Here is a 16,420-nt window from a genome sequence, read left to right as displayed (position 1 = left end):
TACGAGGCAGGGGACCTTTACCACACACACCCCAGGGTAACACCGCAGGGCAGGGACTGTTGCTACTCCCATTTACAGACTGAGGTTCCAAGAGCCGTGGTGACCTAACACAGAGCTCCTAAGCGGGTGAGTCTTCACGGCTTGATGCGAATTTTTGGACTCTAGGCCTGCAGCTGGTTCCCTCTATCACACTTGGATCCTCCTGGCTGGCATAGCTCCAGCAGGACCATGCTTGGGTTCTGTAAAGAAAACTCACCCCAACACCTTGTCCCCAGAGTCTCAGCTGCCTCTTCTCTCCACTGGACACTCGAGGTGCCCATTTGTCCCAACACATGCTGGTCACTGCATGTCTCCCCATGGCACTGTCATATAAACTGAACCCTCCAGGGGGCAGCAGGATGCCAGCCCCAGCCTTGCAGGAAGCTAGAAGTCAGCACAGAAAGCTTACCTCTCCGTTAGCGAAGCAATACTGCGAGGCCACCAGTAGCCCCTGGAATGAAAGGAAGAGGTGGTGTGAAGCTCTGCTCGGTAGAAGATGTGTCTGAGGGTCACTTGGAATGTCCGCAGGCCAGCCCTAGTCTCAGCAGCTTCTACAAGAGGCAGGCAGCTACTTGCTTGTGCTAACTAGTTAGTCTAGTTAGTATGTACTGGTGACATTAACTCGGATTTCCATGGGGTCTCTTCTTACTTTGACACCCACCGCCCATATCAGCCAAGGCATTTGCTTAGGTGGTCATAGGTCAGTGATGTGTGTGTGTGTGTGTTAGTCGCTCAGTTGTGTCCGACTCTTTGCAACTCCATGGACTGTAGCCTGCCAGGCTCTTCTGTCCATGGGAGTCTCCAGGCAAGAATACTGGAGTGGGTTGTCATAACCTTCTGTAGGGGATCTTCCCAACCCAGCGATAGAACCTGGGTCTCCCACATTGTAGGCAGATTCTTTACCATCTGAGTCACCAGGAGAAGCCCAACATCATTTATCCAGTTATACAAATACTGAAAAAGGCAAATGTCCCATTTCTGCTTGTCCATAGTGGGCAATTAAACTATTTTTGTTTTTGCCTGACTTGCATCCTTTCCTGACCCTTCCCCAGTCCCTGGGCTTCTGGCAGGGCTGTCAATCATGCGGTCCTCATGTTCTGTGAAAGCTATCATCACCATAAGCTGCTCAAATGGTCATGTGACCCTAGCAGGGCCAATCACAATTCTTTTCACTAACAAAGAAGGCTTCATCTCTTCCCCTCATTGGCCAACTTCAGAGTCAAAGTCAGTCTGGAGACACTCAAGGGCATCTCTCCCAGCCACACAGAGTGAGCCCATCTGAGGATAAGGCCAACACAGAGAAAAGTTGAGGCTGGAGATTGTCAAGAGATGGGTTTCGGCGATACTGCTATGGCTTTCCTGAGACACGAGGGTCTCTGGGACTTAGACTGTGTGTCTGATACACTGGAGCTCCATATGTGTGCAGGACCCAAGGGCTTGAGTGTTTATGGGAAGAACATCATAAAATGCCAGGATTCACAAGGAAAGGACACATTTCTAAACAGAGACTGAAGGTCATGGCGTAGGCTGACTCCTCCATCCCTCTTGATAACATTTCTCTCATCTACTGTTGCTAGGGTGAGAGGTTTGGTGCTGGGAACAGAGCTGGAATTGAAAAGGAATTATAAAATGTTGTTCTGGGGGGGGAGATTTTTATGCTCGTCCTTAGGGAAGCCAGAGGTCGCCATGCGGGCTGACACGACATCAGTCACGTGTTTGGATTCTGCCCAGGGGCCGGGAATTTTCCTTCTCCTGGGCACCTTTAATCCATGGCTACAGAATGGCTCTGCTCTAGGGCTCCTAAAGCGGGCACAGTGCAACCAGTTTACCGTTCTCACACACTCGGTCTCCTTGGAGGGTCAGAGCTGCTCCGTGCAGTTGGCAGGGCAGGTGTTATTTGCCTCTGGGTCTAGGATATTAGAACAGGGTGCTGGAACTCTCGTGAATCAGTTGGCTAAAATAGGATTCCACATCACAAGTGTGTCTTTCACTTCTTTGCGTTCCTGAGTCATGGATGGAGGAACATCCTGGAGTCTGGTTAATTCTTGTTCTAGATAAAGCAAGTGTGAAGGGCTCGGCCCCCGAGCAGATGGCTCTCACCCCATATGTCACCACCACATGGCAGTCTCTCCACAGATCCCTTGAGAGCAGCGGGAGGCTGATGAAATCCTCTAAGCAATAAGACCTTGGGAGAGCGAAGGCTCCCCCACCAAAGCAGTTCAGTTTAGTCGCTCAGTTGTGTCCGACTCTTTTTGACCCCACGAATCGCAGCACACCAGGCCTCCCTGTCCATCACCAACTCCCGGAGTCCACCCAAACCCATGTCCATTGAGTTGGTGATGCCATTCAACCATCTCATCCTTTGTCGTCCCCTTCTCCTCCTGCCCTCAATCTTTCCCAGCATCAGGGCCTTTTCCAGCTCTTCCCATCAGGTGGCCAAAGTATTGGAGTTTCAGCTTCAACATCCGTCCTTCCAATGAACACCCAGGACTTATCTCCTTTAGGATGGACTGGTTGGATCTCCTTGCAGTCCAGGGGACTCTCAAGAGTCTTCTCTAACTCCACAGTTCAAAAGCATCAATTCTTCGGTGCTCAGCTTTCTTTATAGTCCAACTCTCACATCCATACATGACCACTGGAAGAACCATAGCCTTGACTAGATGGACCTTTGTTGACAGAGTAATGTCTCTGCTTTTTAATATGCTGTCTAGGTTGGTCATAACTTTCTTTCCAAGGAGTAAGCATCTTTTAATTTCATGGCTGCAGTCACCATCCGCAGTGATTTTGGAGCCCCCCAAAATAAAGTCTGTCACTGTTTCCGCTGTTTCCCCATCTATTTGCTATGAAGTGATGGGACCAGAGGCCATGATCTAGTTTTCTGAATGCCAAAGCAGTAAGGAAAGGAAACTGTTGGATCCAGTGCTGATTCCTGTGGTGGAGCCACTAAGACACAGCCCCCTGAATACGCACCTGCTCACCTGAGCTCCCACCTCTGCCCAGTGGCCTGGAGGGAAGAGCACAGGGTCATTCAGGAGGGCAGCCTCTGCCCCGGCATGAGGCTCTCAGTGTGCTTTTGGCTCTTTCTGGAGAGCCCATCTGATTCCTCACCCTCCTCGGCAGTGCTCTGGGGAGCGGGGCTGTAGGACCAAGTGAGAAATCCCCTTCCTTTATGTGACTCCAAACATCAAGAGGTGGATCTTATCTTCCCTCCCCTCGAGGCTGGGATGATCTTGTGACTCCTCCTATGAGCGCAATGTGGTGGGAAGTGACATTCTGGGAATTCTGACCCTCCCTCTTAGAACACTTGCTCTGGGGATGTTCTGGGAGTCCAGCTGCCATGCTTCGAGGCACACAAGATACATGGAGAAGCCACGTGGTGGAGGATGGAGGCTCTCTGATCCATATCCTCAGCGGAGCTCGCACACAACCGTCGATGGCAACATTCAGCGTGTGAATGAGCCATCTTGGATGTTCCAGACCGATCCAGCCTTCAGATGTTTGCAGCCTCATTCAAAGATGACATGTATCAAAAGGATCACTCTGACAGCCCAGCTCACAGAATCCTTCAGGATAATAACATAGTTACTGCTTCAAGCTACTTCTTTTGGGGCTAGTTTGTTACACAATAATGGGTGACCCAAACATGCTTCCAGTCACCAGAGAGTTTGATAGGCTAGGATTCTTTCTCAGAAATCTGACCCACAAGACTCCGCATGAATGTCTCATCCTAAGCTGGCTTTGGGTATGTGAGATCAGCTGATCAAGGGGTCGTTTGACGGATCAAGCTCTCTAAGGAAGAAAGGGCACCAGATACTTCAGACAGAACAGCTGTAGGCTTTTTTGTTGTTGTCATTTCTCGTTTGGGATTACTTTTTAAAGAAGATTAAGACCAAGCAACATAGGAAACCCAAATGACTAAACTATATAGCCTTTGAAATCCCCTCAAAAGACTGAAATAAACATGGTTTCAAAATGAAAAAAATTATCAGTGTGTGCTCTCTGTTCAAAACTACGTGCAATTCAGCTCTAACAGAAGGAAAAAAGGGCCATTGTCCAGTGACCCCTACCACCCCTCAGGCTCTGTCTCCCTGGCCTCTGGTGAGTGTGCAGTGGTCAGGGGCATTTCCTTCACTCTGCCCACAGATTCTCAGTACCTGACAGTGTCTGCTGGTGGTGGCTACAGGACTCTGATATAGGGACTTCCCTGGTGGTCCAGTGGCTAAGACCACATGCTCCCAATGCAGGGAATCCAGGTTCGATCCCTGGTTAGGGGACTAGGTCCCACATGCAGCCACTAGAATTCATATGGCACAACTAGAAGATTCTGCCTGCCTCAACTAAGACAAGGTGCAGCCAAACACATACATAAAAATAAATATTAAAAAAGAGACTGTGCTATAGGAAACTTGGGTCTGACCTTCACAGAGCACCTGAGAAGCCCTACTGCATAGTGGTTACAAGCAAGGCTTAATCTCTGAATGCAAATCTCATCTCTGCTACTTGTTAGCATATGCAAAAGTTCCTCTGGGCCACGGATTTTTCAACTATTAAAACGATAGAATAATCACTCCCTCACAGTGAGAATGTGAGGATTCAATGACATTTATTTTGACCCAAACAAAACCACTTCTGGTGGCATCTCTGCCAATGCAGGAGATGCAAGAGACTTGGGTTTGATCCCTGGATCAGGAAGATCTACTGGAGAAGGAAATGGCAGTCCACTCCAGTGTTCTTGCCTGGAGAATCCCATGGACAGAGGAGCCTGGTGGGCTACAGTCCATGGGGTTGCAAAGAGTCAGACGTGACTGAGCACAGCACAGAAAATCACTTCAGCCGGCCTCAGCCATCTGGGTCTGCAAAGCTTAGGCTCTAGATGAGTGGGGAAGTCATCTAGAAAGTTCAGCCCAGGAATCCCATGAAAGAGACCTGAGACAGACCTGCTATGTCCTACCTGGATTCCTGCCCCCCAGAATCATGAGAAGTAATAAAGATGACTGTCATTTTAATCCACTAAGTAATGGATGACAATTTAAGCAATGGATGAGCAAAACACCTAGGTACCTCAACCACAGCTGGCATCTTGTTTCTAGATTCAGCTCCCACACAACTGTCAAGGTTCAAGAGCCTCCTGGTCTCTACTCACTGTTCATTTTGCACAAGCTCTGCAGAGAACCCAGCAAAAATAGGCACTTAATGAAAGACTCCATGCTGACACTCGCAGAGAAAATGACTGTGAGTCACGCCAACTATTACAGAGCAGGAAGCAAACCACTTTCCCTTTTGTAGTCACCAAGTCATGCTGGCAAGATCAAAGCAACATTTCCCTCACCACACCCTCCTAATTTAAAAGGCCCTAGCTGATCAATCCTGCCATTACTTTTTTCCACCTGCAGGCTCTCAAAATTCTGAGTCTGTATGGATCAAAGGCATTAGGCTTCCTAGAAAGGCAAGAAGTCCTTGTTCAGACATCTACTTACATGGAAGGAGCTCAGAGTCAATTGAATGAAGAGTCGTACAAGTCTTGGAAATCCTTCAACTTGATCATCAGTGATGAAAGAGAAGAGAATCTCATGAACGCCCAATAAAGGGACGAGGACCAGCGTGGACTTAGCCAATCTGCAAATAACAACCGAACAGGTGTCATGAAAGCCACCCTGGGGACAGGCAACCTTTTCTCCTCTTCTGTGTACTGATTGTGCTTAGTCATTCAGTTGTGTCTCTTTGTGACCCCATGGACTGCAGCCCGCCAAGCTCCTCTGTCCATAGGGACTCTCCGGGCAAGAATACTGGAGTGGGGTTGCCATGCCCTCCTCCAGAGGGTCTTCCCAACCCAGGGATTGAACCCAGGTCTCTCGCATTGTAGGTGGATTCTTTACCATCCAAGCTACCAGGGAAGCCCAAGAATACTAGAGTGGGTAGCCTATGCCTTCTCCAGGGGGAATTTCTCAACCCAGGAATTGAACTGGGGTCTCCTGCACTGCAGGGGGATTCTCTACCAGCTGAGCTACCAGGGAAGCCCTTTAGGGTAGCTCTAATCGTATTGATAAGTAGTTGGTTTTTCTGTTTGTCTCCTTGGGTACATACACATTGAATGCCCTAAGAGCCAGTATGGTCTTGTTCACAGATGCATCCCCACACTTGACTCATGGAAGATGCTCAAAACCATGAATTAGATGGATGAATGGATCCCCCCCATACAGATTATGGTATACCTACAGATCTTAACGTTGTGTTTGATGGGTATATTTACATGTACATGAGTGTCCCCCTGGGACATTACACAACAAGATTCTATTACCTGGCCACCAAGTGTCTCTACTTCTTTCTCTAGTCAGGACTTCAACGTCAATGCCTTACAGAGCCAGAGAAGGGAAAGAAAATGACTTGCCCAGGGTCACACAGCCACTAAGTGGTACCTCCCAGCCCGGAAGCAGGGCTTCTGACCTCACACTCAGGCCTTGCACACTACAAGCAGGATTTCATCATCTGTCCCCATGCTGCTCCCAACCCGACAGCGAGGGCAGCAGGAAATGAGAAACTGATCCTTCTCGTAAAAAGCACCGTGTGGACACCGCTGTTGTATACACTCTACACAAAAAAGACAAACATTCCTTTGTACCACCCACATGCAAATACACAGCTGGGACCCAGACATTCCGTACCGCATACCGGTGGTTCCCAAATGGGCTATGAGAATTCCTACAAAGCTTTGGGGGAAAAAAAATATATGTATATATATATATATATTATTGGTTGGCTCTCAATACAGCTTCATGGGCCCCATATCAACCCCCTGAATCAAAATCTCTGGAGGTTGGGTCCAGGGAATGAGGATCTGTAAAGGACTCCCCGTGGGATATCAAGCAGCCACATTTGGAAACAACTTCTCTTCACTGTTGAGCAGCTTAATTTCAAACTAACTACATGAGCAAAGGTGACTCACATTTGGGGCATAAACAAAGCTACTGTCTGATACACATTTGGGGAAAAAAGAGCTTAAATGTAATGATTTTTTTTTTTTGCCCAAGTCACTTGTCTTAAAGGGCCAGACTAGGAGAAGTTTCCTTTCTCCTCACTGAATAAAAACCCATGGAGTTAAAGATGTGGAGGGACTTCCCTGGCAGTCCAGTGGTTAAGACTCTGCACTTCTGCTGCAGGGGTTCAGTCCCTGGTCAGGGAACTAAGATTCCACATGCTGCATCTTGAAGTAAAAAAAAAAAAAAATGGTGTGGGAACAGAGAGAGTCAGCAGCCCCCATGTGCAGTATCTTCAGGGAGGTTTAATTTTATCCAAGAGAGAGCATCTACTACGAATCTTGTGTTTGAATGTTTTCAGTGAAATGAAAACCCTCACCTTTGCACCCTAAAAGGACCTACAGCCAATAAGAGTTGAGCAGGAGTCACCAAGGAGAGGGACGCCCCCCACCCCCAGCACGTGGGCTGAGCGTCCCAGGACAGATCCCCGGGACCGAGGCATGGAGAATCTGAGATGCAGCTACCGGTTAGGTGATCCTCCTGGGCCGAGCTCACGCCTACTAGAGCTCCCACACCCACCTGTGCACGCTCACTTAGCTGAGCCACATTAAGGTGTTCCCAAGCAGAGACTATGTCAAGAGTTTCGGGTTTTGCTTGTTTCTCTAATTTCCAGGAGCGTCTTAAATCAGAGGTGGCAAATTGGCATCCATGGCTTATATGTGACCTGCTGACAGCTTTTGCTTATGCTAGGTAGTGATCTTTGCTATTGGAGCCGCCCTTAAATAATGAGATTTCAAGCAAAGAGGTCCAGATGTCCAGCTTCTTTTGAAAAGTGGGGAGATCCGGCCAGGCTGGACCCCAGTTCCTTGTTGCCGATCGGCATCTACAGCCGTTAGAGGGAACACGGTTTCTCCAACCCAAAGAGACTGTTTGGCCCTTGCAGGCATGTGAGTCTTTGACCCTTGCTCTGAGTTACTTAAAAAATACTTATTTATTTATAAAAATATTAAAATTTGTATGTATTTATTTATGGGTCATTTTTTTTAAAAGATTTATTTAGCTGTATTGAGTCTTCGTTGTGGCACATGGGATCTAGCTCCCAGACCAGGGATCAAACCCATACCTCCCTGCATGAGGAGCTCAGAGTCTTAGTCCCTGGACTACCATGGCAGTCCCTATTTTGGATTTTAATAACACATACTTTCATGCATGTCTTATCATCAACTTATTCTCAGGGCCATGCTATGACATTATGTTTTTTAAAAAAACTGTTCATCTTGCAACACTTTTAGATCTACAGAAAAGTAGCAAAGATCACACAGAGAATTCCCACATACCCTTCCCTTCCCCTGATGTTTAAATCTTACAGACCCATGGGACCTTTGAAACTAAGCACTAAGAAACCAGTGTTGGCACGTGGCCAATAACTATCCTCCAGACTTTACCCAGATTTTCACCAGCTTTTCCAATAACGTTCTTTACACATTCCAGAATCCAGTCCAAGGTCCCCACGCTTAGCATGGAAGAATTGTTAAGGAATGATCATCTTCTAATGACTTTTTGGGTCATTTTAGTAACTGCTATCTCTCTGTGCATATTCCAAAGGAATTTCCCATTCCTCATATGATTCTGAGTTCTCTTTGGACAAAAGACTATTTACATCTCTGTTTGGATGAAAATCCATAAGTACCTGTAGCAGCTCCTCTTCTGAACTGTGTTTATGCCCCGTTTTCATCTACAGTCGCTTATTTATTTTAATGGTTTCGTTTATTGCAGTCAGTTAGCTCTTCAACTGGAGAAGGAAATGGCAACCCACTCCAGTATTCTTGCCTGGAGAATTCCGTGGACGGAGGAGCCTGATGGGCTGCTGTCCCTGGAGTCCCACAGAGCTGGACACAACTGAAGTGACTTAGCATGCATGCATGCATTGCAGAAGGAAATGGCAACCCACTCCAGTATTCTTGCTTGGAGAATCCCAGGGACAGAGGAGCCTGGTGGGCTGCCGTCTTTGGGGTCGCACAAAGTCAGACACGACTGAAGCGACTTAGCAGCAGCAGCAACTCTTCAACAAATATTTATTGGGCATCTGTTCTGGACACGTGAGTAAGTACAGAGAGTAGGAGGAGGAGCTGGGGCCAAAGGCAGTGGGACTCGAAGACAGTACCTGGGGCCGGGGTTTGAATCCCAGCACTGCCAGTTACTAGCGATGTGGCCCTGGGCAAATTATTTAACCTCTCTCCCTGTACAAATAAGGATTATACTACTACTATCATATGCAATGTTAAAATAATAATACAAATATTATTATTAATAATAATTCCTAACATTGCCATTTTAAGGACTAACTAACATGGGGCCAACCCTCAGACTAAACCATACCTGATATGTGAAGCATAATCAATAACATTTAGTTGTCACTATTTTTAAAGAAGCCATCTCTCCCTCAGGTTGCTCACAGTCTCAGTGACTTGGATCAATTTGTCTTCCATTTGTGACATTTTTCTGAAAGTCCTTTATAAGTTCACTAACAAATCGTTCTGGGCTTCCTTGGTGGTCCTGTGGTTAAGAATTCACCTTGCAATGCAAGAGACACCAGTTTGATCGCCGGTCCAGGAAGATGCCACATGAGGCAGGGCAACTAAGGGCACCACAACTATTGAGCTGCAACTGCTGGAGCCTGTGCTCCACAACAAGAGAAGCCAGTGCAATGAGAAGCCCATGCACTGTAACTAGAGGGTAATCCTTGCTCTCCACAACTAGAGAAATCTGCAGGCACAGCAACGAAGACCCATCACAACCAAAGACAGATAAATATATTTTTTAAAGTTATGTACTTTAAAAAATAAAATAAAAATAAATTTTTAAAAAGACATGATTCTCCTTTATAAGTTCATTAAGAATCCTGCCCCATGCATCACACAGAAAGTTAAGATCATTTATCTAGGAGGAGCGTGTCACCTCTGTGCCGGGAACCACAAGGAACAGAGAACTCCCTCCAAGCTGAGGGTCTACTGGAGTCTGTCCACAATCCAGGGACACTGCTCTCTCTCCAGGTCTGCCTCAGTTGTCCTTTGCCAGACCATGCAGCTGGGCTGGTTACAATTTACTGCTTGAATGATGGAAGCCGGGGAATGAGGGATAGGATTACAGAAGGTTCTGGAGTCCTAGCAACTTGCCTCTTTGGCGAGTCTCAAGTGTGTCTAATTTAAACTTTCCTAAAATATACTCCTGGAGGGGGTCCAAATCTTGAGAACTACATTCTGAAAGTTCTCGAAAACCTGGGAGAGTTGGAGGCCGGACTGTTCCTACCAGAGTTTGGACAAAATGCATTGGCGTCATCACCCCTTTCTCCTCATCCTTGCAGGGGCCCCAGTAGAGGGGGACGTGGAAGAGGAGGACCTGCCAACATGGGGGAGGGCAGTATGAGCTGAGTGTGCTTCCCTTGGGGTGACGGGAAGCAGCCCTCCCAGCACTTAGAAATGAAGGAGTTAGCACTGCTCAGACAGAAAGATGGGCAAGGGCACAATTCCCTGGACCAGGTGGTAAAATATGGTGGCCCAAGAGACAGATCCCTGGGGACTCCCCTTGTAGTCCAGTGGTTAAGAATCTGCCTTGCCATGCAGGGGCTGTGGGTTCGATCCCTGGTTAGGGAACCAAGACTCTGCATGTCACAGGGCAACTGAGCTCAAGCACAACTATGGAGCCTGCGTGCTCGAGAGCCCACAAGACACAACTGGAGAGTCCTCGTGCTGCAATGGAAGATCCCATATGATGTATCAAAGATTCGTGTGCCACAACTAAGACCCACTGCAAATAGATAAAAATAAGTAAATGTTTTTTTAAAAAAAAGAAAAGAGAAGTTTGAGAGACATTGTCTTGGATAACTCTAGAGAAGAGCTTAGAAAAGAGGACGTCAGGCTGCTTAGAAACATACTTTTCATGGTCCAGCCAGAAAATTCCATGCATCTGGTCCCATGGTCTGTGTATTCTGACTGTGTATCAGAATCTTCTAGGAACTCTCCTGCAAGAAGTCCATGGGCAGGGAACACTGGTGGTCCAGTGGTTGCAATCTAGAACCTGTGCTCACAACAAGAGAAGCCCCCCACGCAACTAGCGAAAACCTGTATACCACAACAAAGACCCAGCAAAAGAACCCCCCACCCAAAAGAAGTCCATGTGGTGGGGCTCCATGCCTCGATACTGAATCTAATACCCAGTGGAGGGACTCATGAGTCAGGGCTTTGGGGCTGGCTATCTGGTGATGCTTAACATAGCCAGGATGGAAAGCTATCATGGGGGCCACTGAGGGTCTGCAGCTCAGGGATGACCCAGTGGTCCATGGTGGGCTTTGGCAGGGTTTAGGCACTCTGTCTGTGTGAAAGGTGGTGCCTTGACACTTGTCTGCCCCTGTTTCTGCCTCTTGGGAGTGCTGTCCTCTGATGGGTTTTCATGGTGACTGGGTTTCCCCGGTGCCTGGTTAGTGAGAGGATTCCCCAGTGAATGGACCCAGGCAGGGTAGAGGGGAGAAGCCCTGCTCTTGGCCTTGGATCTCCACCCTCAGAGAGGGGTGAGACGCTTAGCCTTGGGAAAAGGGCCAGAGAGGCTGTCAGCCACTTGGAGGCTTGGCCAGAGGGGCCCAGAAAGACACATAGCTCTGTGTGGTCCAAGCCAGCCCAACTACCCCCCAGCAATGGGGGTTTGCATAATATCTGAGCCAACAACTGTATATATTTGCCTGGTCCTGAACTGTATGTGTTTATGCTCCTGGAACTCCGGAGGGTAGGGGGTTTGGCTGATAGGATTTGGGGTCTGGAAACCCCAGGCAAATACTATTCATTGCGTCTACTTAGGACCTCCTTGAACCCTCATCACAAGTTAAGGATGGGTCTGGGGTGACTCTCCCAGGTGACACACCAAAAAGCAGACCTGGGGAGGCCAAGCGACTTGCCCAAGGTCAATCCAGGGTGAAGGTCAGCATCGGCCCTCCTGATTCATTCTACACCCACATCCCCATCCTTGGCGAGCTGGAATGTGTGCTCCTCACAGATGGGGTCCCCATCCTATTTTCCTTTTACTTGAAGAACAGTGACGGCACACCATAGACCCTCACTGAATGTCTGTCGGAAAAATGAAAAGCGACCTTCCCAGCACACCTGGCTCAGGGTGGCTTCTGGCCTTAGAGAGGGAGAAGTCCAGCTATACAGCCACTCTCACACACATCTCTGCCCCTGGTCTGCCACGTGGACTAAAATCTCTTAGGTTTTGAGCAAAACTTTGGGTTAAAACACTGAATCCCCAAGAAGCACACACATGCTATAGAAAGTAGAATAACTGGGAAAAGAGGAGGGGAGGGGGACCTTTGTCTCACATTCATTCAGCATTTGATTGACAGCAACACAGAGGTAAGTAATCACCCACGATCTGACACTGTGAGACGGGACTGTGGTCGCCATGGAAACAGAACAAGGGATGCAGCAAAAGTCCCAGAGAAAGCATGACTGTGTTAAAAATGTACTTCTTTGGGCTCCAAAAATTTGTGATCATATTACTTGAGGTCTTGCTGCTGCTGCTGCTGCTGCTAAGTCGCTTCAGTCATGTCCGTCTCTGTGTGACCCCAGAGACGGCAGCCCACCAGGCTCCCCCGTCCCTGAGATTCTCCAGGCAGGAACACTGGAGTGGGTTGCCATTTCCTTCTCCAATGCATGAAAGTGAAAAGTGAAAGTGAGGTTGCTCAGTCGTGTCCGACTCCTAGCGACACCATGGACTGCAGCCTACCAGGCTCCTCCATCCATGGGATTTTCCAGGCAAGAGTACTGGAGTGGGTTGCCATTGCCTTCTCCAGCTCAAGGTCTTAAAAACACCCAAATACTCTCTTCTGAGTTGTTGTTGTTCAGCTGCTATGCCATGACCGACCCTTCTGTGACCCCATGGACTGTAGCCCCCTAGGCTTCTCTGTCCATGGGATTCTCCAGGCACAGATACCGGGGTGGGTTCCCATCTCCTTCTCCAGGGGCATCTGAGTTACGCTGTCTTTTATTCTGTTACCTCAAACAAGGCAACTGTCCAGCTCCCCTCCATGTGATTCTTTCCTGTCCCTGCAAACCACCCACTCTTAGGGGCATTTTTCACAGTTTCCTCCTGGGAATGTGTGTGCCCTTGATTACTCACCACTGACTTCATTTTCACGGGACCAGAAGGTCCTCGATCTTTAGCAAAAGCCTTACATGACACCCTGACACTTTTTTCTGAGGGGCTCTCACAGACACCATCATCTCAGGAGAGAAACATACGAATGCCATTTTCCCCCTTCCTGGGACATTAGCCAGAATAGCCAGAAGGGGTCAAAATAAACTTTGACTGTTCAGTACTGACCTCAGGCCACTCACCTGTATTTATAATCTCTGAAGCACATTTGATGAGCTTTGAGCTTAGAAATGAGAAGCTTGAGAATTTTCAGGAAGATGAAGAAATTGACCTTGAAAAAAAAGCAGATATGAGTAAGTGATCGACTCTATGTGACTATGAATATCAAGGTCACCCTAGACCCAGCCATCAGATCCTTGTCCATGGAAATGGGATGGGGCAGTTAATAGTCAGGGTAATCACCTCTCTCCCAAAGGCCAGCTCAACTGAGAGCCTGGAGAGGATTCTAAAGAGTCACTTATCCTTCTGGTTCTGGGAGACCCACCGCAATAGCCATCTGAGAAAGGCAAACAGACATGTACATTACTATTTTTAATTAAAATTATTGAGGGACTTTCCTGGTGGTCCAGTGGTTAAGAATCCACCTTGCAATGCATGGGACACAGGTTCCATCCCTGGTCGGGGAAATAAGACCCCCACATGCCACAAGACATTGCCAAAAAATTTTAAAAATAAAAATAAGTAAAATAGAAAAGACTTTAAAATGCCTCTATGCAATGGAGAAAGAGCCCATAGAGATGGTGGTCAGGTTACAGTTAATGGAATAAAGTCTCTATAGACATTGAGCCAACACAATACTGATGTCCTTGTCTCAAACCACAGATTAAAACACAAGCTGAAGAATCCAACATGTACCTGTTATTACTTGTCTTATTGGCCTGGGGAAAATCGATACTCAAAGCTAAGAGGACAGGTTTTCAGGCAAGAGGCTATGTATCCAAGCTGCAAGCCAACAGGGAGAAGGGAAATTCCCAGCCAAGGAATATTTAGTAACAGAACACTTAGAGGCAAACTAAGTGTAACCAAGTACTTTATCCCCTTTAATGGGATATCTGTTTTTCATCACAAAGAGAAAACGTTGTGTCCTTGGCTTAGTGGCTTGTTGAACTTGGGCATTTTTCCGTAAGCCTAACAGGGAAAGGCACGTATTTCAGGGAATTAATTTCAACCAGGACTGTCTCGTAGGAAATGAAGGTTTGTGATGAGCGTTTTGATTCATTGTTCTTTGCGTCTTCCAGAGACCAGACAAGAGAAAATGGGCATCGACCACTGACACGGAATGAAACACCAGCCTAGTGGACCACAGAACCTCCATCCATCCTGGTGCCCCAGGACTCAGGGCTCAGCAGTCACAGTGGGATAGAGCGGTTTCTCATCTGTACACCATCTGGAAAGGGGCTGAAGGGGGACATTTTTTTTTAACAAGTTTTTTTTTTTTGCTGCACTGGGTCTCCATCGCTGTGTGCGGGCTTTCCCAAGTTACAGTGAGTGGGGGCTACTTCGTGTTGTGGTGTGCAGGCTTCTCATTGCGGTGGCTTCCCTCCCTCGGCGCACAGGCCCTAGGGCATGGGGGCTCAGTAGCTGCAGCTCCCAGGCCCTAGAGTGCAGGCTTCCACAGTGACGGCACGTGGGCTCCGTTGCTTCGCGGCATGTGGACTCGTCCCAGATCAGGGATTGAACCTGTGTCCCCTGCATTCGTGGGCGCATTCTTATCCACTCTGCCACCAGGGTCCTGAAGGAGGGCATTTTTTGAAGAACCAAACCAACTTCTGTTGGATTCTGTGACCAGACGTGGGACACTTAGGATCCCAAACATATAAGGCTCTTTTTCCAGCCCTAGACAATACAGAATGCATTCAATTCAGTTCAGTTCAGTTGCTTAGTCGTGTCCGACTCTTTGCAACCCCATGGACTGCAGCACACCAGGCTTCCCTGTCCATTACCAACTCCCAGAGCTTACTCAAACTCATGTCCATCAAGTCAGTGATGCGATCCAACCATCTCATCCTCTGTCATCCCCTTCTCCTCCTTTCTTCAATCTTTCCCAGCATCAGAGTCTTTTCCAGTGAGTCAGTTCTTCACATCAGGTGGCCAAAGTATTGGAGTTTCAGCTTCAGCATCAATCCTTCCAATGAATATTCAGGACTGATTTCCTTTAGGATTGACTGGTTTGATCTCCTTGCTGTCCAGGGGACTCTCAAAAGTCTTCTCCAACTCCACAGTTCAAAAGCATCAATTCTTCAGTGCTCAGCCTTCTTTGTGGTCCAACTCTCATATCCATACATGACTACTGGAAAAACCACAGCTTTGACTAGATGGACCTTTGTTGGTAAAGGTCCTAGATGGACCTGATGTCACTGCTTTTTAATATGCTGTCTGGGTTGGCCATAGCTTTTCTTTCAAGGAGCAAGCGTCTTTTAATTTCAGGACTGCAGTCACCATCTGCAGTGATTTTTGGAGTCCAGGAAAATAAAGCCTCTCACAGAATACATACAGTCAAATGTACTGTTCTTGGTGACATTTCTTTGGCACCACCCAGCTGCCATGCTCAGATCTGGGTCTACAGGTTGGCAGGGGTAGTTGTAGCAAGGTGGGGGTTCAGAGTTTACTGTCATGTAACCCAAAACTCATCTGCCTCCCCGCCACCCTGTCAGCCCCCTCAACCCCCTCTGCTCCTGCTGCATGGATTAAAATACCTACATTAGAACTACTCCTTTGGGTTAAAACACTCCATTCCTAAGAGCCCTGCTTAAGGAAGGGCACACTAAAGGTGAAGGGTGGCTGGAGGGGAATTTCTCTTTATCTGCTCACTCGTTCATTTTTACAACCCACGTGCTGCAACCACTGAAGCCCAAGCACCTAGATCCTGAGCCAAGAAGAGCCACCGTAATGAGAAGCCTGCACACCGCAACAAAGAGTAGCCCCACTCACTGCAACTAGAAAGCCCATGCTCAGCAATGAAGTGCAGCCAAAAATAATAAGTAAATATGTATGTTTTAAAGAAATAAAGGCCCTTCCTCTGCAAGGTCTCAGAGTGGCGTCACCAACTGACTCTAACCCTCAGCACAGTTTTGGGTTAATAGTGATTGATTGTATTTTTTCCCCCCTCTAAAAGAAGCTTCCTTAGTCTCCCCTCTCTCCTGCTAATAGTGTTGAAATCCAGGCCCATAGCTTTGCTGTCCCTGGACTTGTCCATGATTGAA

At 47.7% G+C, this 16,420-nt stretch overlaps 1 protein-coding gene across 1 annotated transcript in view; it reads right to left on the bottom strand.

Annotated features, from left to right (window-relative positions):
- The window catches only part of GLP2R (glucagon like peptide 2 receptor), a 44,411-nt gene that overhangs the window by 3,326 nt on the left and 24,665 nt on the right, over nucleotides 1–16,420 (bottom strand). The window contains exons 10-12 of the mRNA XM_069542905.1: nucleotides 13,400–13,488; nucleotides 5,517–5,655; nucleotides 449–490 (exon numbers count right to left, since the gene is read on the bottom strand). Of these exons, the coding sequence (XP_069399006.1) occupies nucleotides 449–490; nucleotides 5,517–5,655; nucleotides 13,400–13,488 (270 nt within the window). The remainder of the gene's footprint in view (nucleotides 1–448; nucleotides 491–5,516; nucleotides 5,656–13,399; nucleotides 13,489–16,420) is intronic.

Source organism: Ovis canadensis, chromosome 11 (genome assembly GCF_042477335.2).
Source record: "Ovis canadensis isolate MfBH-ARS-UI-01 breed Bighorn chromosome 11, ARS-UI_OviCan_v2, whole genome shotgun sequence".
NCBI lineage: Eukaryota > Metazoa > Chordata > Mammalia > Artiodactyla > Bovidae > Ovis > Ovis canadensis.
This window is presented reverse-complemented; position numbering and strand designations above follow the sequence as displayed.